This window comes from Vulpes lagopus, chromosome 6 (assembly GCF_018345385.1).
Source record: "Vulpes lagopus strain Blue_001 chromosome 6, ASM1834538v1, whole genome shotgun sequence".
Classification (NCBI taxonomy): Eukaryota; Metazoa; Chordata; class Mammalia; order Carnivora; family Canidae; genus Vulpes; species Vulpes lagopus.
In genome coordinates this window covers 70,898,350-70,922,733 of record NC_054829.1, presented here as the reverse complement: position 1 = coordinate 70,922,733, position 24,384 = coordinate 70,898,350, and the positions used below count along the sequence as shown (strand labels likewise).

Sequence of the window (24,384 nt, the reverse complement as noted above, 5' to 3'; positions counted from 1 at the left end):
CACACCTACCCCTGAGCTCAGCAGAGCCACACAACTCTTTGCTAATGTGGCCCTCAAGCCCAGAGTGAGGTAAGCTGAGGACAGGCAGCACTTGCCAGCCAGGAGCCAGGGCCAAGCTCCCATCTTGGCTCAGGACATCTGCCCACGCCATGCCTTCTGGGAGCTTAGCTTTTGCACCTCTGAAGTAGGGAGCATGGTCTCTGATTCTCCCACCTTGTGATTTTTTTCCTCTGTCCTATGTTTCATAAAAGCCAGGCCCTATCTTTTTCTTTTTTTTTTAAGATTTATTTATTTATTTATTCATGAGATTGAGAGAGAGGCAGAGACATAGGCAGAGAAGCAGGCTCCTCACAGGGAGCCCGATGTGGGACTCAGTCCCCGGACCCAGGATCACCCCCTGAGTCACAGGCAGACGCTCAAACGCTGAACTACCCAGGCGTCCCAGCCAGACCCCATCTGAGTCAAGGTCATTAGAAAAAAGGAATCAGGGGTGCCTAGCTGGTTCAGTCAATAGGGCATGCAACTCTGGATATGAGAGTCATGCCCACATTGGGCATAGAGCTTACTGTCAAATACAAACAAACAAAAAGGAATCAAAGAGCTTTGGATGCTTTGGCATATTTCCAGGTGCTCAAGAGGGAAGGAGAAAAGCACTGATCACTGGAAGGGCCTGGATTCTTCTTGGAGTCTATCCTGGAACCAGGGAAATACAGGGACCAAACCCCTGGGCCTCAGGCAGGAAGAAGCCTATGAATAGGTAGCTCTAAAGAGCTAAGGAAGGGGGAAGATAGAACAGGAGCATTTCAGGAAAAGGAGGTAGACAAGCTTCAGCACAAAAAAGTATCAAACCTCCTGGGCCCTCCATCCTGGAAGCCCCTTGTATCTGACAAAAGAAGAACAGTATCAGACCCTTAGTGTTGGTGAAGCAGGCAGGGTGGTGATGGTATAGGGAAGTTGCTCCCTGCTTCTCTGCTGACAGGAGTGCGGGTGTTCTCCTAGGTAAGGAAGGGTGAGGCATTCTCCAGCCCTCAACACTGGCTCCCATCAACCAACCCCCGTCGACACCACAGTTCAGGGGCTGCGGGAGAGTTCTTGCAACTCTCAGAGCTTCCACCAGTGGTTTTTCCCTGGACTGTTACCCCAGCACCACTGGGGCAGTTGGTAGAAGGTGGTCATGTAAGACAGGTTTTATCAAAGGCTTTCCTACCTGTGTGTATCAGGAGGAAACTACAGACTTACATTTGGAACAGGGACCAGGCTTGTTGTTCATCCATGTGAGTATTATAGAAATTATCATTACAATAAGGGAAATTTTGTAGACAAGAATCTATTATGGAAAGATATCGTAATATTGAGAGTCTGTGATGTGTCCGCCCCATCATTAAGAATCCTTTGTTGTCTGGGAGTAACTTATCAGGGTGTTGGGTCTAATAGAAAGGTTGAGGATCTGCTGAACAAGGGTGTTGCACAGGTGTTGTCCTTTCAGAGGACAAATTCTCAAATTTTGAGAAAAGACATGCACTCTTGGTTCAGTTTCTGAAGCAGAACTTTCTCCTTGGCAGCTAAGAGGTCTACCCTGCCCCTCAATCCTATGGCTGAGATTCTCTCATACATCCCGTTGGATCCATGAAATACCTAACCTATGTGAGAGCATACCAGCCAGGGTGAGGGCACCCATGGGTGTTGGGGGGGTCTCCTCAAGCTGCAAAAAGCCTCATCTCTTGCCCTAGTGTAAAGCATTCCTGAAGCATCACATTACTAGCTACTATTTACTGAATGCCTGACATGTACCAGTGACTACTCTCTGTATTTCACAAAAGTTCTCATTCAATGTTCAATTCCATCCTACTGTTAGGTAGCTGGCATCATGTCCACTTTACAGATAAGGAAATAGAGGCTTCCCATAAGTAATGGGCCCAAGATCACACAGCTAGGGATGACAGAGTTAGAGTGGAACTCAGATTTATTTGACTTCTGTTTAACTCTTGCCTTCTTGTTATCTATGACACTACACTGCTAGCACCATCCCTCCCATGCTCTGAGAAGGAAGACCTCAGACCTCAGAGGCCACTGTTTGGTCTTTGGTTTGCCCATCCTGAGCCATCTTGCCATGGTGAGCATGGCAGCCTTGACACAGGACTCAGCATCTCTGAAGAGATCAGTAAAGTCATTGGATTGGGTTGGCAGGATGCAGGGATGGCAGGAAGGGAAGTAGAAACCTAGAAGGACTGTTTATTGGGCATGAAGTGACATGGAAAGAAAAAGTATATCATCAAAACCATGGAACAAGCTGGGTTTTTTTAAGATTCTATGTATTTATTCATTTCAAGAAAGAGGAGAGAGAAAGAGAAAGAGTGGACTAGGGGGAGGGGCAGAGGGAGAGGGAGAATCCCAAGCAGACTCCACACTCAGCAGGGCTCAATCCCATGGCCCCAAAATCAACAGTCAGATGCTCAACCAACTGAGCCATGTAGGCACCCTCGCAACAGGCTGTTTAAGAGCCCTGTTCCCAAGAGTGAATGCTGTAAACGTGTGAGGGGACTGGGTGGCCACCCTGTGTAGCAGAGGGCAGGTATTTGTACTGGATCATACTACAGTGTAGACACAGGTGCCAGAGCACTCACTTTTGGGAGTGGAACAAGACTCCAAGTGCATCCAAGTAAGTGCCTGACCTGAGACTCTAGCCAAAGACACAGAGAGTCCCTACTCTGCTTTCTTAGATAACGAATCTGCACTTCCTGAGCCAATATCTCATGTTTCTTCATGAGGCTTGAATGTTTATAAATCTTAATTTCCAGCCACTGGCTCAATAGCAGTTCATTTTCTAATGCTAGAAATTGCCCATGGGGATTGGCCTTTTCATCATTATTGAGACAGACTCTCTTGCTGTTTCTAGATTCTTTTGATGAAAGATCTTTATCAGAAAAGAAATTATGACTGATTATGCCAAAAAAATATGTTTTTGTTATCCTCTAGTTTTCATAAAAGGTGGGAAATTAAACTTTCCAAAGATGCTGGCCATTGGACACACTCTCACAAAACTCTGTATCTAATTGAGAGCTATAGGAAGAGCTTAAGGCCTAAATAATGTAATAAAAACAATAAAAACTTGAACATAGAAACATAAAGAATTCAAAAGAGAAATGAAATAGTCCTAATAAAAGATAGAGAGCAGGACTGCATCAAAAATGAATTAAAATATTTAGAGGTCTTGTCTATTCGATATTTACTAAGCAACTACTACATTCTAAGCACTTTGCTAGATGGGAGAGAGAGAATTAAGGAGGAAGGGAGGAAGGGGGGGAGGGAGGGAGGGAGGGATGAAGGAAGGAAGGAAGGATGGATGACGGAGTCTCTGCTATCCAGGATCTCCTAGCAAGTAAACATGCGTATAAACAATTTGGCACAGTGCCACCACGTTGTAGAGGAGATATATACAAATTGCAATGGGAACAGAGAGGAAGGCATGCCCAACCTCCTATCTTAGTCGCCTGGCGCTTACACGCATCCTGCACTACACCATAAGCTCTCTTCTTCATCCTTACACCTCCACAGCCCAGCCCTATGCCTGGCACAGAAATGTCACTGAACATGATGGTTGAAAAAATGCCTCCTGGCTAGGGGAGTCAAGGAAGGCCTGAGTGGAGGGATAGTAACTATTCAGAACATGTTACTTTAGGCAGTAGCAAGTATTCCCCAACGGAGAGAGCTGTCAAAGATTTCAAAACAGGAGATTACAGAATCTGTCCAAATATGTGCAGGTGAGAGAAAGCCCTTCTCTCTGGGGAAAACTTCCTCCATATTTACCTGTTCATCTGGGCACTTTAGCAAAGCCTCTTCCCTCCCATGCGTCTTTTCTCCCAGTCTGCACTTGGAAAGCCTGAAACCCATCATATTTTTCAGGAACTAGAGTTCAGACGCATGTAAGAGAGATAATGCCTATGATAGGAAAGCAGCACAGATGGGTTTTAACAGGAAAAAGGAAAACTGTTAATAAATACAGGAAGTCTATGTCTCTACTTGAGAGACCACCCAGGAAGCTTCTCTCTGTTTGTTCTAAGTAAACTTTTCTCTGTTAGGACGGAAATCTTCTTTTAAGTACCCAGCTCCAAGGTGTGTAGGAAGGTGGGTGGAAGGAAGACCAATAAATTCACATTTGGGAAAGGTTTTAAAGTTGCCATTGTTTCTAGAAGGTAAACCTTGCAAAGTGTTGAAGTGATGTGGTTCCTGCATGTTGATTGCATCCTTATCTGCCCTCGAGCTGTTCTGATGGCAGCAGGAGAATTCACTCTTCAGCTGACTACATGTTCAGCAATTCCCCAAATAGAATGAAGCTGTTCTGTGATAATTAGAAAAAAATAATCAGAATCAATGAGACCCCTAATTGTGTCCACAGGAGTAGGCAGGAGAACAGATTCAGAACACAAAATACTTAAGGAATAAAATTGGCTAAAGTTAAATTGGAATTTTAAATGCTTGGAACTAGAAAAGGGATTTCCAAGGAATATATTTATATTTATATATAAACCTGCATGTGTTCCACAGATCCTAATGATTATTTTAAGAAAAAAAGATTAATGGATCAAATAAGTTTAAGAAGCTCTGGATTCCTTTACTTCAGGGCTTCTCACAGAGCCCTTAAAATTAGCTAATATGCCTCGTCAGTATAAAGTATACAGCATTTTCCAAACTAATTTGGGCTTAGAATCTTTTTTGAAGAAAAATTTAGGACTAGAGTCCTATGAAACTCTCACCAACAAGTACTTATCTAAACCACTCTCAGACTTTGGAGATTTTTTTTTACCCATATGGATGTCCACTCTAATCTTAGAAACCTCTGGAGAAAAAGGTTCTTGGGCCTTGTATGTAACTCCCTCCTGATTCTCACAACCATCAGAGTTAAGCAGTCCTCCCTGTACATTTTATGTGAACATTCCAAAGTCAATTTTAGCCTCTCTCTTTCTCTGCCCGCAAAGAACAACAGAACCACATTCTAAAAGAAGAGCCTTGCATGGGCTTCCATTCCATGATTTGACCCTACCCTAGGTCTGCCATCTATTGCCAGTGCTCTGAATTCCCTTTCAAAATTCATTTCCCAATTAATTCCTGGCTGTCCTTCAAACACTTCCAATTGTCCTCTTTTACGTTCAGTGTGGAACCCAGAAAGGGAGTCCACCCCTCCAGGAAGGCTGGACCAGCTCAAGGCTGGCTTTGTATGAGGGAAAGGTCTGTGGAGTTACTACACCAAAAGCTCATGAACCAGGGCTCGGTGAGCCAAATTCTTCTATTGTGTCAGAGAAAGAGTGATTTGAGGGAGTCTGTATTATAGGGACAGCAGATATTGCTGCCCCAGGAAGGCTGACCTTGCCCAGGTTAGGGTTCTTGTAAAGCACCCCGCTATTGTGTGTCATCTGGTAGCTACAGTCAGCTGACCTTTGGAGCTGGGACCAGGCTGGTTGTGCACCCATGTGAGTATGACCATGCAGGTGTCTGGGGCAAAAGTAACTGTCAGCTTGTCTATGAGAAAACAGGCAATGATTTACAGTAAACTTTTGTTTATATTAAACACTTGTTTTCCATTTCCTTCAAGCTCTCTTGGTGACTTAAAACATTCCCATTTCTTATATTAAAGACAGAAGTGCCAAGAGCCAGTTGAGTAAATGAAAACCTAAGCAGAATAATTTACAAAAACATAAACAGAGTTCCAGATACTCAGTGCTCTCAAGCAAAGACGATAATATCAGCACCAGATAATCTGAACATTCAGGAAATTAGCAGTGTGCCCTTGGGGGAAAGGAATGATTTAATGGCAAACCCATATTCTCTCTTATTGCCGCAGGTAGCTACATTCCGTGTTTTGGCCAATGACAGGATATGGGGCCATCTGCTCCCAGAATCTTCCTCTCTGAAGTTTAGTAGAGTTTTGAACCTCTCCAAGGGTAAAAGTGACCCTGACCCCTATCTGAATGGCAATCATATGGTGTGACACAACAAGGCATGGAGACAGGATGGTATGGGGTTCATAGAAAACTTGGGAGACTGCCAGATCTGGGAAAAATTCTGGCTCTACCTTCTCTTCTCTAACTAATAAAGTGTCTGCTTCCTCAACAGCAAAATGCCAAAAACCACATCACAATAATAAAGACAATGCCCAGCAGATAGTAATTAGTAAACAGTAGCTTTATTATTATTATTCTCCCCATCCTCATCAAGACCTTGCTATAAAAGGTTTACATTATTATAAAGGGGAGGAGGAACAGATTCCCTAGGAAATAGGAAATCTAAGAAACAAAGACCCAGGGAGAGTTTTAGGATGGTGCTTTCAGAGCCTGATGGGTTCCAGTAGATTAATGTCAGGAAGGATATTACAAAGGCCCCAGCTGCAGTGGGGATACAGCAGGGCATGTAATCTTTGGAGCAGGGACCAGACTGAGTGTCCAGCCAAGTAAGTAAAGTGGGGCAAGGGTCAACAATGACAATTAATTCTACTTTGTCCAGAATGTGGAGTTGAACCCAGATATTTTCTTCTGCAGAATCCTAAATGGTTCTTTCCACCCCTCCCCAGAAAATCGTCCCATCTAGCACACAATGCTTGGGAAACATCTTTAGACTGAGACTTTAGGAATCATGAGGCAGGTGATAAGCAAGTAGTCCTGCACCTTCCACAAAAAGATCCAAGATACTGCTGCCCTGAACAGGGGTTTTGCTCTGCTGAATTCTTGGTTTATTGAAATCACAGCCTCTAACCCAGGGTCCTACAGCAGAATAGGACAGGAGGAAAAGAGATGAACAACCAAAGTCTCAACACAAAAGAGCAGAAGATCTAACTCTAGACAGTATGATCTTCTTGTTCCCTGTGGAAGATCAGTGCTTTCCTATTGAAGCAGGAGGTAGATTGAGTGAGTTTCTGTAATGGTGTCACCTGCAGTGGAACTGGGCAAACTCATATTTGGAAAAGGAACCCATCTGTCTGTCATATCTGGTGAGTCATCCCAGGTAGCACCATTTGCAATCCCATGGGCCAGTGAGCATCACTATTCCTTTCCTTGGGGATACCCATCTTACAGTGAGGCTGTAACTGTGTGTGTTACAACGAATTGTCTTAACAGAGTCCTCTGTGAAGGGAAAAGTCCTCACTATCAATTTTGAAAATCTGTGTTTCTCTAGGTCAAAGACATTAAAATTTAATTTTAATCATTCAACGGATATTTTCTAATGCCTTCTATGTAGCCATCACTCTATTAAATGTTAGGCTGACTACAAAGAAGTCTAAGATAGATAACTGACCTGTTCCCCAATTGGATAAAAACTAGCCAAAGGGACATAACTATTATAAATTTAGACAGAACATGGAAGACTCCTAACTATGGGAAACGAACTAGGGGTGGTGGTCGGGGAGGAGGGTGGGGGGTGGGGGTGACTGGGTGGCGGGCACTGAGGGGGGCACTTGGCGGGATGAGCACAGGGTGTTATTCTGTATGTTGGCAAATTGAACACCAATAAAAAATAAATTAATTATTAAAATAAATAAATAAATAAATTTAGCAACTTGAAAACTAAGTATTGACAAATTGATGACATCAATAGGCACAATAGGGATTCAGAGGTAGGGCTATGGCTGGAAATTGGCCTAGACAGATAAGGTTTTATGCAGTAGAAAGGATTCACTGGGCCTGAAGTGTAGGTAAGATCTGTATGGGCAAAGGATGGAGAGAAGGGGACTTTCAGGCATAAGGAACAACAAGAAAGGAAGCATGATCTTGGGCATGAACAAGGCATGTGCATTTTGGCCTAAGTAAACACATCTGATAATAAATTAGGATGCAGAGAGAAGCAAATAAAATATCTTCTTAGACAATAGAGAATGGGAATTCTAGAGCCTTCAAGACAATACAGACAATTAGGGCCAAGACCAGCAACTAGGAAACTGGGATCCAATTTAGAAATGTACACAGATATGAAGTGAGAGGGGACAGGTCCTTCCATGGATACCTCATGTCCTAGGGACCTCCTCTCTCCTTCTTCAGTGGGATCTGATAGGTTACCCCCATCCCTCAGAGGAAGAGAAATTCAAGGGTTTCCGTAATGGGGACATTATGGGTGATATGAAGGTATTGCCTCTCAGTTGAGATTTGGCAAAGGAACCAGAGTTTCCATAACTCCTGGTAAGTCTGCCCAGGTTCACTGCCTCCTGATGCTCACCAGAGGCTCAGTGGGACCCAGAGTCAGGGTTGATAATTCACACTTCTGGGTTCCTAGTACTAAAGACAAAGCACAGATTTAGTGGTAAGGAAGCTTTCAATCACTGTTGTGCCGCTATCCACCCAAAGCACTAAAGCATTCAGACATGTGCTTCTGTGGTCAATTTTGAATTAAAATGTAAGGTTAAGATCTAGAATAGCTGAACTTCTGCATCAAAAGAATTGATCCAGTCTTGCTAAGGCCAACTTCTGAGATGTCATCAGTGGCAGGATATGTTTTGCTAAGGTAGAACAGGATGCCTCTCCTTCCAGGGCTCTGGCAGATGGACCCTAAAGACCTCCAAATTAAAAGTGACTCATTTCTTGTCTTCAGACAAAAAGATAAGGTTACACTAGAGGTACATGGGAGTGGAAGTAAAAGGGGCTAGAAAAAAAAAATCAAGTTTAGGTATCAGTACTCAGCTTTTTTTCCCAAAAAGTTCTGATAAGCAAGAATTTTGCATTTTTTTTTATCCATTTATTTATCCAACAATTGTTTCTTGAGCTCCTACTATATGGCAGACCCAGGGATATGGCAGTAAGCCAGAGATAGGCCTCTGCCATTCATGAAACTTACATTACAGGATGCCAATATGAAGAGATTGGTGCAGCTCTACTCATATAGGGCACATAAAGAACTTGAGAGAAAAAAGTTCAAGCTCTCCAGATCATGGCAGCACCCGAATGTCATGCCAGGAAATATGGTCATTATCCTATGGGCAATAGGGAGTCCCTGAATTATTCTAAACAAAAAGTGACACAATCAGATAATCTCGAAGATGAGCTTGAGAAAGAGAATGGGGGGACGGAGAGGGCAGGGAAGGGAGGGAAGTAAGAGAGGAAATCAGAGGTAGGTAAGCTGGACGGGAGAAACAACAGCAAAAAGGCAGATAGGAAAGCCTAAAAGGTACTAAGTCTTGGTAAAAACGAGACTTGAGGGCAGCTAAAGTCACCTCAAGTCTTCTGACTTCATTGATCGCTATTTCATTTTGATCTCTCACTAGCAAAGTTGAGCAAAAATTGGTCTGCCCCTGATGGAGTCACCTCCCACTCCCACAGACTTAAAAATGGTTTTTAAGGCCCACAATCAGCCTCAAAATCTCATGTTCTGTGGCATAGCTCTTTCCAGACCAATGCTGTCCAGTAGAACTTTCTGGGATGATGGAAGTGTTCTATCAACCTGCTCTGTCCAATATGGTAGCTATTAAGCTCTTAAAATGAAGTTTTAATTAAATTTTATTTAATTGTGCTTTGTTTTAATTTAAACAGCCACATGTAGCTAAAGACTATCATATTGAACAGCATGGTCTAGACCCTCTCCAGCCTGACATTTACTGGCTCTAGGAGTTGAGTAAGTGTTTAACCAGGACTCAAGGTTCAACATCTGGCCCCCACCTCAATTTCTTTTCCCCTCTAAGCCAAAACTGCATTGGTGGCACATTACCCTCTACCTTCTCCTCAAGGCTACATTCTCTCAGCATCTCCATACGCTCCTACATCCTCCTTCCCAGTCCCACCCATGACTCCCACTGAGGACTAACAAATCCATTGGGGTGTGTTGGTGGCACATAATGACTTCTCGTCTCTCTTCTCCCTGTAAAAGATTTATGTCTTAAGGCCCTAACCCACAGCGATGTCAGACCTCCCAGATATGGGGACATTGGAGAAGAACAAGCAGAATTCCTCAGGGCCAAAACTTTGGATGTCCCTCACATGTGACCATGGACCCATCCCTTGACTTGACACCCTTGGGGTGCCTTGACTCAGCAACCCAAGGCCATGCCAAAGGCTGATTTCTCTGGTTTCAGGTCCAGCTGGATGTCTGCATTGCCAAGGCCACCCTGGCTGGCCTCACAAGTGGGGTACACCCCTGGTCTGAGAAACCTTGCATGCATGGTGAGAAGCTGTGGGAGCAGAGAACCACAGGGGCAGGAAACTCGAGTCTCAACCCTGCTATAAACTCTCTGGGTGGCCCCAATGTGTTAACCCTCCCAGCAAACCTCTGTTTCCTCTTCTAAAGGCAGGAGGTCTGAAAGAATAAACAATAAGAGTTACATTAAAAACACAAAACCCTACAGAAATACTGAAGAATGATTCTCAGCACTAAGGAAACGCCTCCAGCAGCCCCTGCTTTTTGAGGGAGAAGAGTAGAAACTGACTGTATCTAACTCAGCAGCATGTTATCATGACAATACCCTGGTATTATCAAGAGAGGCAATGACTCACATTTATTCAGTACTTTATAGTTTGTTAAATATAATTTTATACAGAGAAACTCCCCCCTTTGAGTCTCAGAATAGCTTGGTTAGGAAGATGGAGGAGGCAATACCTCCATTTTACAGATAAAATTCCCGACCCTTAAGGAGCTGATGTGACTTGCTCAAGGCTTTGTATCTAGTGAATGGTAAAGCCAGGACTGGGAGGCAGGTGTTCTGATTTATTGTCTAAAACTTTTATCAGTGAGAAATCTCCTGGTGATGTGACTGATCTTCCAACTTAATGCCAGCCAATAATAAAGCTTCAGGGACACCCGGGTGGCTCAGTGGTTGAGCATCTGCCTTTGGTTCAAGTCGTGATCCCAGGGTCCTGGGATTGAGTCCAGCATCGGACTCCCCATGGGGAGCCTGCTTCTCCCTCTACCTATATCTCTGCCTCTCTCTGTGTGTCTCTCATGAATAAATAAAATCTTTTTTAAATAAATAAAAACAAACCTCCAACTCCTGTCAATACCCAGCCAAATTTGGGGGAGGCCACCCCAAATTCTAAGACATATGGTTTGCTTTGCTGGGCCTTTATTCTAAGCTTGCTTTGTCCTGCCAAAGCAAGGTTGTTGCTTACTAGGCCTACTGTGCTTTTGAGGAAGTTCCTATGAAGTAAAAGAATGAACAGTATCATTAAATAGCCCTGCATTTCTGGTTTCCCTGAATGGCAGGCAGGGCCAGGCAGAAAGCCTTCACTGAGAGCCTAGCCTCTTGGCCAGGACTGGTGGCTTGCGCCTGGCTCTGACTCCCAGTCCATTTAGAGCAACTGGTTTCTAGAATGTTCTTTCCCATCTAAAGACTGAGAATGTAACATGCCAGCCTCACAGAGGCCTGCTCCTACCCACCGCTGGCATCTGGACTCAGGCCTGGGTTGGGGCAAGGAGGGAAATCAGCATCTCCTAACTTGGCTTCTTTTGGCCCACAGATGTCCAGGACCCTGACCCCTCTGTGTACCAGATGAGAAGCCCTAAATCTGGTAGGACTGTCTGCCTGTTCACCGATTTTGATTCTCAAGCTGATTTCCAAAAACCGGAGGGGGCCACAGTGATCAGCTTGAACAGTACTGTGCTGGACATGAAGGTTATGGATTCCAAGAGCAATGGCGCCCTGACCTGGAACAGCGAGACTAATATTGAATGCAAGGAAAACTTCCAGCAGCCCTTCTACCCCAGTTCAAGTGAGTACAGCCATCAAGCTGGGTCTCCCCGTTCTGAGGGCCTCATTATTCCTGGAGCTCAGGTGGATGGCATCTAAAAGTTGCTCTGATCAGTGGTCTCAGCCTCATCCATTGTCAGGAAAGCCCCTACCCTTTTGTTACTGAGCACCAGTGAGCTCCCTCCTGGCAGGTTGCAGGATATCCTAGGCAAAGAGCAGATGGGGAGAAGGTGGTGGGAAGGGCACTGGCTTCTTACCTGCCCTGAGTTCCTGCCTCCCTGCCTCTGCTCAGGCTACTTGACCCTTGCTGCTCTTCCAGGCCCTAGTCTGATGCCTTCCTCCAAGATACTTCCCCTTGTTTCGGTCTCTCTGCCAAAGATCTAACCTCACCTAGTTGTTCACTCACTCAACCAACACTGACTGTGCAATGTACAACATGCCAAGTGCTGGAGTGGAGGAATAAATAAGTCAGGTGAGGGATCTGCCCTGAGGAAGCTCCATTTCAGTTGGGGAAGACTATCCATCAGCAAGTGGAAATCTAAAGAACCTCAGATTGTAATATGTATTTTCACTTGGGATTTGAGGAAACAGCCAACATAGGGACCAAGAGTCCAGGAAGGGCTCTCTGGGAAAATGCTGTATGTGATGAGTGTTAAAGCATAAGACAGGACCAGCCACGCCAAGGGCAGAGAGAGGACCCTGTGGAGGCCTGACAGAGGCACCCAGGGAGAAAGGGGAAGAGCAGCAGGAGATAAGATGGAGGAAGTAGGAAAGGGCCACATCACAGGGCCTCCTAGGTCACTAGAGGGCCACCACTACTCTAAGGACAATGCAAAGCTATCCATTGGTTTTAAGTAGGAGAATGACATCCAATTTACTTTTTTACAAGAGTACTCTGACTGCTGAGTGGAAAATGGATTACAGGAGCCAAGAGTAGAAGCAGAAAGGAAGCTATTGCCACAGACAAATGATGGAGGCCTGGACAGGGAGAGCAGGGGAGTTGAGTGGCCAACACTCTTTCAAATACAAAGGTAGAACCATGCAGGGATGAGAAGGAAAGAAGAGATCAAGGAAGGTGGCTGGATTTTATGCTCAAGCAGCTAAGTCAATGACAGTGCCATTTATTGAGATGGTGACAACAAAGGAACAAATGTGGAGTGCAGGAATGAAGACTTTGTGGGATACATAGGAGCATCGATACCCCTTATGACACTTGCCACTTTCCACTGTGTATGTCTTACTGCCTCTTTCACACTCCAGACTGGAACCTACCCAAGGGTAGGGTCTGTGTCTAATGGTTTCCTTGTGGCCTAGTGTCATGTAATATGTACTTTGCATAAGTGGATGGAATGCTACCCAGAAGCCAGGGTGTTGATCCTGCCACGGCCAATGGCCCTCCCAGCAGGTGCCCATATGTGACAAGTTCCCTCCGGATCCCTCCATGAGAAAGCACAGAAGGCCTGTGGAGATTCAGCTGCCCAAATCCTAGGGAGTCTGAGGTAGGAGAGTCAGCACACTCAACTTTAAGAAAATTGTGTTTGTTTCTGTTTCTCCTTTTAGACTATTCCTGTGATGCCAAATTGATAGAGAAAAGCTTTGAAACAGGTAAGAGAGGGATCTACCCCAGCTTCGAAATGTACTTACAATCACCCTGACTAGACAGGAGAGGGGGCCAGGAATATGTGAATCTGAAAGTTAGGAAGAATGAGAACATTCTTGAATCTCCAGGCTCCTCTCACCACTCTAAAGTTCTTTTCTCTTCTAAGTTACTTCAGGATGAGTCTTTAGTTTTACTCGACCCATGACTCACCCCTAGGGCTCTGTATCCCTTTCCACTGCTCCACTGTGGGGAGAACCAAAGAGAGTTTCTTGGTAGCCCAGCTGTGATATTTCCAACTGGCTTTTGCAGAGCCCTGAACTAACCATCTCATCCTGAGGACATGTTCCCTCTGTAATATTGGCTGGGGTTCTGTCTTCTTTCAAGAAAAGCAGCAGAATTCATGGAGGCACTGGTCTTGTCTCTCAGGATCCTCACCACTCCCGGCCCCCTGTCCCAGACCCACTTGCTTCCATCAGAGCTGTTTTCATTGAATCATCCCTCTTGGGGTCCAGACACCAGCTTCTCACTCAGGGGCCCAGACCCAAGGGATTACAATGAGTTCTGAGCACTAGCCCATCCCCATTCCTGAGGGGTACAGAAATAAAATAAGGACTGAAAGCAGTTGGGTTTTTCCTTTTGAAATGGAACATGGTTGGCCCTGGAGGAATGAATATGCTTATGAAGACATGTGCATCCCAGCTCAAAGGGAGAGACGTGGGCCAGGAGCTAAGACCCAACCCCACCCACCTTTTGGGAAAACCATGGGTGCAAACTTCAGGGGCCCATGCCAATAACCTCTTGGTTTTGCAGATATGGACCTAAACTTCCACAACCTGCTAGTGATTGGGCTGCGCATCCTCCTCCTGAAAGTGATCGGATTTAACCTGTTCATGACACTGCGGCTGTGGTCCTGCTGAGGTGAGTAGGCATCTCAGGTGGGAGTGCAGGCTGTGAGGGTCTTAGGGTGGATCCCCAAGGTCAGAAAGCTAACCTCTCCCAACCCCTGGGGTCTTGCTTTTAGGTTCTAAAGCTGGGCCCACCAAATTCTTCCACTTTTTCCTGTTAGGGGTTCCTGTCGTTAATAACAATGGCCTGGAACATTGCTATGACACAGTACACTCCTCAGGTGACAACAGGCACCTCAGTTGAGCCATGTATCCCCTACGAATTATGAAGGACAACTGTTAGTATCCTCATTTTGGAAAGGAAGACGTTGAGGCCAAGTAACAGCAAAGGCCACTCATTAATGAGTGGAAAAATAAGAGAAACTCAGGACCCAGACTCATTTATACCCATGCCTTCTATTGTACCCCTTTCACTGCAAAACCTAGAGGGGCCCCCAATTCCTTTCCTTGTATCCTCTGCACTCAATATGATGAGAAGATATTATATTCCTATTATACCCTAATCCCAGCTAGCATCTCCATACGCTTCTCTCCCGGTATCCCTGGTCATCCCACTGACAACCGCATCCCGTTCCACCACCATCAACAAGAAATCCAGTGTTGAGCTCCTAAAGCTCTACAAACAGAGACAACTCCATCTGCATCCCTAACTGTCCTTAGTCTGTCTCCTCAGTACCTACCTAGCCTAACCACTGCTCTTCCTCATCCTAGGTCACCAAGGATGTGAGAGCCTGGCACTCCCCTGCTCCTGGCTATGCACTGTTCCTCTCCCACCTCTTCAAGCAAAAAGGCGCACTCTCTGCCTCCATGGAGGAGAAGGCTCCCTCTGCCTCTCTGGCCCCACTGGCAACACCGCCAACTGGATCCTACCAGATATTTGTGATCAAGATGCTGTAGAGCTGCCAAACACTGTCTCCGTCTCCACCCTCTTTGTTCCCTCATTGCTGCTTCTCACTCCCTGCAAAGGCAGGGAGCTGCTGCGGCCTCTCTTGGCTGTGGGGAGACTCCCAGCCCCTCCCCTGAGACTGCCTCTTATGTCCGCTGGGATGAGGGATCCCCAGTGGGTCCTCTTGGGCTCTAGCTCCTGAAGAATGTTGTGATGAGTTTTGTTTTTTTTTTTTTAATAGTGTTCATAATGAAATATGTATCCCCTTTTCCCCCAAGATGTGGGGGAAATTATTATCTAGGCCCTGCTACGCTGTTATCTGAGCCACACTGTATATTCTGCTACCCTTCATTAAAGGCAGTTTGGAAGAGCAGAGACCGTGCTTCTGTTTCACTGGGTTTGGTCAGGGTTGTTTTCGACTTGCTATTGATCACTGGCTGGCCAGAAAGAAACCAAGGCATTTGTCCTGATGTCATTCAGAGAGCCTAATTCAACAAGCTGCTTAAGTCAACCTTTTCTTGGAACAACGGGTAAAAAATTCCACTTAGAAGGCTGAGTTGGGGGCCAGGCAAACCCACTTAAAAGCTTAGGTCCTCACTCCTCCATTTTCCAGCCACACCACTGGGCCACCGGTAGCAGGAGGCCCACATCCATGACTGAAAATGACTGGCAGTTGAAATTTGGCAGCCAGGGACCACACAGCAAGTATCCCCAAAATACCACCCACTGTCTCCTGCCCTCCGGGAACATTTCCTTTGCCTTTCCTTTCCCACTGAAATTGTGCATTGCCCCCACAAATCCATGGCTGGGGACCACCCCACCCTCAATGCCCCAACTTTGGGGTGCCCAGGCTAAGAGCAGGGGAAGGGAATGAAGATTAGCTAGACTTTCTACTCCCCACCACCACCACCCCCAGCCTGGATGTAAGAAATGAATCCTCTCCCCTCAAGCTCAGAGACTCTGCCAAGGACAGTGGATGTCTTAAGCTCTCACCTAGAGAACAGGAGGTAAGGTTCCCTGGGCCCCCTGGTATTCTTCCAAGCCTGAGTGCCTTTCCTGAGGTCATGGACATTGATGGGAACACCCCTCAGAGATTCAGCCATCCTCTTCACAATTACTGCTATCAAGCCCAGGCTTCTCAGCTCCCAGGGGTAGGAGAAGGTCCTATCCCCAAACACCTGTATGGTTCATGCGCATGTCTCTGACCAAATCAACCAGAAATATGCAAATCATTCTAGCTATACAATTCAGGCCTGCCTCTTTTCACAGGGATAGAGCCAGCTATTGAGCCAGCTCAATAGGGGACTTGGGCATGTCCCCCACTTGCATGAGCCCCAGGGTCACTGCCTGTAAAATGTCATCTAAGACTGGGAGTCTGCCTCCAGCTCCACGCACCTCTAATTCTGTGGCCTCTGTGGAACTAAGAACCAGTCCGTCTCCTGTCAGTCCTATCCAGGGCAGTCACAGAATCCTCAGTTCTCCCTGAGTCCCCTCATCTGTGGCCTACATACAAGTCCCCTTAAAGATCACTGAAGGAAACAGCCACAGAGGACATCCCATCACAGTGGGTCACTCTCCCACACAAGAGGACAGGGTGCCACCTTCCCAAAGGTGGTACTGCCACCTGCGGAGAACTTTAATCTGTCTCCCCATCGACCTGGCACAATGCCAGAGATCCCACCATTGGGAATTTCTTTTAATTAAAGCATTCTCCTCCCCCTAGTAAATGAAAATGCCCTGGGGGAGGGTTAATTGAGCAAGCCTCTATCAACCATTAAAAACCTAAGGCAAATTAGTTTATCTTCTTTTCCTCCTAAAGTAGTAATTCACTTTGGTCTGTATACAAAAGATCCAGGCAATGGATGTGTATGGGTGGCTGGGGAGGCAGCTCAGCTCCTGAGAGTTGGTGGCAGCAAAGATGCTGAGGCTGAAGGAGACACGGGGTTTAGGGCAGGGGACAGGAGGGAAGGCCCTCGGAGGCAGAGAAGGGACTAAAAACAGACTCCCTCCAAGAACCTGGGAGGAGGCCAGGGGAGCCTATGGAGTCATGCCAGCCCAGGGCCCTCAGTTGCCACGGCCCTGAAGTCATGGACTTCTAAAGCCACCCAAGGACCTATGAGGTGATGGGCAGTGGCTGGGGATCCACCCAGACCCACGGAGGGAGCAAAGGTACCCCCTTCCAGGCCCAGCCCAAGCCAAGGGTGACAAGGCCTCAGGCATGTAGAGTTCATCTGGAAAGCAGGGTTAGCACACCCCCTGAGACATGTCCATCTCAAATCAGGGTTCCTCCATCCCAGCAAGAACCTTCCCTCAAGTCTAAGGGAAGCCTAAAGCCAATGAGAGCCGAGTCAGAGGGCAGCTGTGGAGCAAGTGCTGAGGGGGTGGCATGGAGACCCCACTCATCTTGATCCACCCTGTTCTCATGTCTGGCCTTGGCCCCCACTAGGGTGACAGAGGGAATTAAAATACCCTTACAAAGGGTACCTGGGTGGTTCAGTGGTTAAGCATCTGTCTTTGGCTCAGATAGTGATCCCAGAGTCCTGGGATCAAGCCCCACATCGGGCTCCCCACAGGAAGCCTGCTTCTCCCACTGCCTATGTCTCTACCTCTTTCTGTGTGTCTCTCATGAATACATAAATATTTTTTTTTAAATACCCTTACGAGAAGGCTCAGACAAAGGGTTCCTGAGCCCCCTAGAAGGTGTCCAGCACCAGGCTTAGGGTCACCGCAGCAGAGCCCCTCAGTGCAGTAAGGGACCAGGCACCACTCAGCCTGGAAAGAAGAGGCTCCTGAGGAAACCCAGACACCCGTCATCACATCCATACAAACGCCCAGCCCTGGAGAGCCCCAGGCCCCAGGAACAGAGGGCAGCCTCAAGGAGAGAAGGCCACTATCCCACTAGTGAATGTGTCACCAAAGCCAGTTGTAGAATGGATTTGTCTGGACAGACACCCTCCTGCCCCAAATTGCTTAAGCACAGGCCAGCCCTGGAGGCAAAAGAATGAATCAAATGACTTCTCATGACCACCGTTCTGAGATTCTAGAGGATTCTCTGACACCTTACCCAGAGACCAGCCCCCTCAGTGTAATTGGAATCACTGTCCCCGCAAGAGAAGGGGGCTAAGCAAGTATGTGCTGCAGGGACATCTCAAAGTGTGGTGGGGTCTTCAGCTCCCACCGAGTGTCCCCCTCTGCCATGACCCACCGTTGGAGAGGCAGCCATCTGAGTTTTTAAGGATTATTTATCTTCTTGGTTTACCCATTAAAATCCAACTCCCTGGGTCACATGTAAAGTTTTAACAATATCACCTTACTTATCAGGTGATATCTTGGCAAGAAAGTCCACTCCACTACCCACCCACTCCTCAGGATGAGAAATGTATCTTGCTCATTCAGTGTGTCTGCAACACCTAGCACAGTGGCTGGCACACAACAGATGCTTAATGCACACTTAAGTAGCAAATGAACAAATAAATACTTGGTGCCATTAGGCACTGGGAAGGCAGCCAAGTTGGTGGGGGCTGCGGAAGGAGCGTAAGAGAAAGGAAGACGGAGATTAATAGAGGAGTCAGCTGGGTGAGCCACTATTTCAGTTTTGCCAAGAGCTCAGAATAACCTGTCAAGAACTACCAGGAAAAGCAAAACCTGAGCCATGGCCCACTGGCCAGTGAAACCCCCAGGGGGGTAATCGTCCAGTAGAGCCTGGAGGATGGGACTCTGGGTGCCGGGGAGTCAGAACCGAGGTCACTGCACAACCAGTGCAAGGTCAGGGGCAGAGGTCGCGGTACAGTTCTACCTCGCTCTGCCCACGGGTCCTATCTTAGAAGCCCTTCTCCGGCCCGTGTCCTGGGGCAGTGTGTGGGGCAGGCCAGGTGCGCCCGGTGCTGTCCTGGTACCGGCAGGCTGACCGCCCGCGGGCCGTGTGAGGCCACCTGGCCCCCGCCTCAGGACGCCCAGACACACACGCGCTGGGTCCCCTCCGAGCATCTCACCGGAGAGCTATACTTCGAAGTGAACAAACAGGTCAGACCCTGGGTCGGTAGCCACAAGTGGGACAGGAAGTGGGGAAAATCTCCCACTTCCCACCAGGTGTTTGGGGGCCCCGGGCCTCCCCGCCCCATTTCCATGACGTCATGGTTGCCGAGAGGGGCAAACGGGGCACCCTTTGAAGCTCTCCCGCAGAAGCCACATCCTCTGCAAAGAGGAGTTAAAAATACGGAGTTAGCGATAGCATCGCCGGGGCCACGTGTCGGGCCGCGCCCGCTGGGCCGTTAGACCGCCGCCGACCGCAGGTGCGACAGGAGGAGGCCGGCGGCGGGGCCGCCCCCACCCCGCAGCGGGCGCGCCCGGCGCCTCGGCCCCTCCTTGAGCCGAGCCCCGAGGTCAAGCCGAGACCACACCGGACGAGCATTTGCCTTCTCCCTCCTGCGCGCTCCGTCCCGCCCAGCCCAGCCCAGCCGCCCTCCGAGGTGTGGGGGCCACACCCCCCCCCCACCTACACCCACACAGCTGCGGCGGGCGGGCTCTCCCGGGAAGAGCCTTACTCGGGGCCGGGGCTCAGGGGCCGGGTGGTGGCCCCCACAGACGTCTGCCTCGCGAAGACCGGGCCCAGGACGCGAGGAACGAGCCCCGGAGCCGGGAGCCGGGAGCCGAGACGCGCGGGGCTCGGACGGCCCCCCCGGCCCCACGGCCCCACGGCCCCACGGCCCCCGGCCCCCGGCCCCACGGCCCCACGGCCCCCGGCCCCCGGCCCCACGGCCCCACGGCCCCACGGCCCCACGGCCCACGGCCCCACGGCCCCACGGCCCCCCGGCCCCACGGCCCCACGGCCCCCCGGCCCCCCGGCCCCACGGCCCCCGGCGGTAGTGCCCCCCGCGGCCAGCTGGGGGCAGCAGCGCTCCACCGAAAAGGCCGCCTGCCCTTGGTCTCCATTCTGGGGGAAGGAAAGCCCCGAAACTTAGGAAAATCTCCCTCGGAGGAAGATGAAAGGGCAGGTGGCTGTCCTTCCGCGAACGGAGGCCCCGCCCTTTGCCGGCCGCCGCCCGGGGCTCCGGAGGGTGGGACCCTCTCCCCTCCCACCGGGGCCGGCAGGGGGCACCGCCGGGCGGGGTCAGCGGGCTCGCTCCCACCCGCGGCGGACGCGGGGCCCGGCGGGCGGCGCTGCGGGGAGCCCGAGGACCGCCCGCGCGTCCAGGGCGGGGACCTGGGCCCGGGTCGCGCTGCCCGGCCTTGCGTCCGCCCACGGCCTCAGCTTCCCGTGGGATCAGGGCTGTCGTAGGGTAGTTTCAGAACCGGGGCTTCCTTTCACGTTGCCCTCCTGCCACCCGCCAGACCCGGTGCCGGGCTCCAGGGGGTATCTCCGTACAACTCTGACGCTCAAGAATGGGCAAAACCAACCACCACTGTAGAAATGAGAATAGCGGGTGCCTTTGGGGTAAAAGGGTTGACCGGGAAAGGGCATGAGGGACTTTCAGGTGGCAGCGATTACCTGTACCTCGACCTGAGTGATGGTGACTTGGGTGTATACACGTCAAAATGTCTCAAAGTGTACACCAGAGACCTGTGCATTTTAGTGCATGTAAACTATATCTCAGTGGAAGTACTGTCCCCATTAAATACAGTTCCGGGTGCCTGGGTGGCTCAGCGGTTGAGGGTCTGCCTCAGACTCAAGGCATGGTGCCAGGGTCCTGGGATCGAGTCCCGCATCGGGCTTCCCATAGGGAGCCTGCTTCTCCCTCTGCCTATGTCTCTGCCTCTCTGTCTCTCATGAATAAATAAATAAAATATTTTTTAAAAAATACAGTGTCTGTCCTCCAGGAGCTAACAGTCCAGTGAGTCCAATGAGTATGTGGGCATGAAAGAGACGTGTCAGTTACTGTACTTGCATGAGGGAGGTTTCTGTTATCAGATTTTGGGGAGTCAGGATAACCCGTGGTCATCTGTAAGCTTTGCCGCCCCTCACTAGCCTTCAACATCTGAGTCTCAGGTTTTCACCAATCATGTGAATAAAATATAAAGTAGCTGCCCACTTCTCAGCGCTGTGAAGGGATAAGGGTGTACAAGCTTAGTAAACGCCCACCCATGTCCATGGCAACAGCTGGGAAGAGGGACTGTGACCCCACATGCTGATTGTCAGGCTGGCCCAGCACACTGACCGAGGCCAGCCCCTGGCCAGCAGGCTCCCAGGCCCCACTCACATGTGCTGTTTCCCATAGCAGATGACCCCTCTCCCTTCACCATGGCACTGGAGCCTCTCACTACACCAGCAGGCACGTTTTCGTGCTCCCTCCATGGCTCCCAGCTTCCAGGAGAACTTGATGGAGAGCCTGCCAGACACAATGGCAAGGCTGTGACCCAATTTCTGACAAAAGCCACCACTCCTGGCCCCAGGGCATTCTAGGGCTCCCTGATCCCCTACCCCCAAACACTTTTGATTCTGATGTCCCCTCTCACCCTCTGGAGCCTCTCTGCCCACAGAAAGGTCCCTGGAGGCCCCACAGGACACAGGCCTGAAAGCATAAGGCAGACCTCTGCAGCACCCTCCAGTGGGCAGCTTCTCTGGGCGTCCATCTTCCCCAAGGCCAGAATACCCCAAGTGGCTCCAGGGGGCTTTTCGCACCTTTGGGAAGAGCCCCGTCTTCCTGTTCGCTCTGGAAATGGGAACATGTTTCCATTCCAGAGGCAGTAGGACCCATGCGGCAGGGACCCCCCCCGCCCCCCCGACCATGTTCAAAACCTTTCAAAAATCCCACTGAGGCAGAGAAGACTGCCTGTCCACCCTTTCCCTGTACTACCCAATTACAATTCGGCCAAGGAGGAGAAATGAAAATATTAGAGGAAGAGCATATAAATGTAAGACAAGGCTGGCAGGACTTAAGAGAATATAAGTACATGAAGGAATGAGGTTTAGAGAGTGGTGAGCAACTGGTCTCCACTTCATGCTTCCAGCCTTGATCAGGGGAAACTGGGTTAACCTTACAAAGGACATCTTGCCAGTGGAGACCTCAAGACCCTATTTTTAGCAAACGCTAGGGTGTCACTTCTTGCTGACCCATTATTCCAGTGATTTAGCAGGCAACCTGGTTGGGCAGCATCCTTATCTACAATCTTCACCACACACTAGTCTGTTGGACACCAAAGCAAACATTATCTCCTGTGATCTTCGCAGAAAACCCAAGCAGGAGGCAGAGTATGAGCTCCCTCACAAATGAGGAAACAGGTGAAGTGGCTTGCTTGGGATCACAGCGCACTAGGCCCGCAACAGCACTAGACTCCCTGGCCATCCAAAGCACCGCCGACACCCAGTACCACCTGGCTCCAGATGCTTCGAGGAAAGAATGGAAAAGACCTGGGGGTCCCTGGACTTGCCCAAGACCAATGTCCTGCATTCTGCTCAATGTCCCTTCCCTCTTCTGTGACTGTTTGCATCTACTTGATTCCCTCTTTACAGTCAGACTAGAAGGCAAAGCAGAGGACTGTGCTGTGAATCCCCTGAGGCAGTATTTTCTACACAAGCAAACTCCACTACTCACTCACATGGCAGCCCAGTTAGTACAGTGAAAACTAGGCTGGCCAGGCCCTTGGCTCTCTCAGTGGTCAGATCTGAGCCAAAACGTCACAGGCTCAGAGATGGCTTTCCTGACCACTTCCGAGGAACTCCCTCCCCTGCTCCATTTACAACCACCTCAGACAGTTTATTTCCTCCACTCCTCCCATAGAACAACAGGATTCTGTTTTTATGCTAATCTGGCTCTCTTCCCAGCTAGGATTTAAGGCTCAGAAGGGGAGGCACCTGGTCTGTTCTGATTCTGTATCTCTCTCTAGTACCTGACACAGATATTTTTTAACTAAATAATGGAGTATTAGGAAGAAGGTGCCCTACCTCTGGATGTGTTTAAGTAATAGCCTAAAACTAGATTGAGGCAGAATGTTGCTAATTGTTGAAACTGAGTGTTGGGCATCTGGGAGTTTATTTTACTAGTCTGGTGTGTTCATGTGTGTGCACGTGTGTGTGAGAAAGAGAGAGAGAGAGAGAGAGAGAGAGAATCTCAATAATAAAAAGTTAAAAGTTGTTCATCCCTGGAATTTAAAAAAGCAGAGCAAGCCTGAACACTGAATTGAATGAGGACTCTTAGCAAAGTCTCTCTCCTCTGGGGAAAGAGGAAGGCCTGCCATTGGCCACCATAGTCCTGTAGCCCAAAGCCAGTAAAACTGGACATGCCGCTGAGGGAGAAAATCAGTAAGTGTGAAATGGTTCTCAGCATTTCTGATCACTGCCATAAGAGTACTGACATATTTGTAGAGCAATTACATTAACAAGATACTCTCACTTACATTTTGCTGGCATGTGTATTATTATCCCCATGCTTATTATTTATTTATCACATTCAAAGCCTAATCCAAATGCTTTGGAGTAAGACAGAAATAAGATTCAAAGCCTAACACTTGCAAACTGCATTTCCATTTCCTCTTCTGGAAAGGAGTATCACCTCCTCACTTCATGGAATTTATAGGGAAACAAAGAGCAGGAGGGCACTTAATGCCCTTCCAGACACATGGTAGACACTCAGTATTAGCTCACTCACTCCTGAACAGGAAGTTAGGTCTTATTTTTATAACCCCATGCACTACAGAGTACAGTACCTAGGTGCCTACTTATGTGCTATTTTTTTTTTTAAGATTTATTTGAGAGAGAGCATGAGTAGTGGGGAGGGGCAAAGATAGAACACAAAGCAGACTCCCTGCTGAGCGGGGAAGCCCAACATGGGGCTGGATCGCAGGACCCCAGAATCATGACCCAAGCTGAAGCAGACACTTAAGACTAAGCCACTCAGGGGACCTGTAGCACAAAAGGTCACTACAGACAATAAGCGGCGCAAGGGGTTCTTAAATCAACACTTTCCAATCCAGCAGAATGCTTTCTGCCACAGGCTGCCTGGGGCAGGGTGCTGGGGCTGGAAAATAGTTTTCATCCCCTCCACACATTTTGCAATAAGCTTGGACCCTCTTATTCAGTGTAAGCAAATAAAATGTGTTTTATTTTACTCTTCAGAAGGTTTATCCTACTCTTTTCTCGTTTTCTCATCTAAGAATCCTTGTTCTGGGAAGTGCTGTCTTCCCTCATAGGAGAGTTCCTTTTTTGATATTTGGTAAACTTTTTAAAAATTAAGTGGAGTTACAAAGTCATATAGCACTCAAACTTTAGTTTAGACACTCCAAGCTTCTGGTAACCAGCCAGTGCTAGCTTTCTGAGCCTCCACAACCAGGGAACAGGCCTCTGTGACCTTGCTGAGTATTTTCCAACCATCATAACAAAAGTATTTTGAAGCCCCAAGAT

General features: G+C 48.5%; 1 gene segment (V, D, J or C); it reads left to right on the top strand.

Annotated features, from left to right (window-relative positions):
• LOC121493205 overlaps positions 1-15,420 on the top strand; it is a 439,102-nt gene extending 423,682 nt beyond the window's left edge. Inside the window, 5 exon segments of the C gene segment in view lie at positions 5,419-5,468; positions 11,427-11,678; positions 13,217-13,261; positions 14,067-14,174; positions 14,873-15,420. Of these exon segments, the coding sequence occupies positions 5,419-5,468; positions 11,427-11,678; positions 13,217-13,261; positions 14,067-14,173 (454 nt within the window).
• Positions 15,421-24,384: the final 8,964 nt, after the last annotated feature.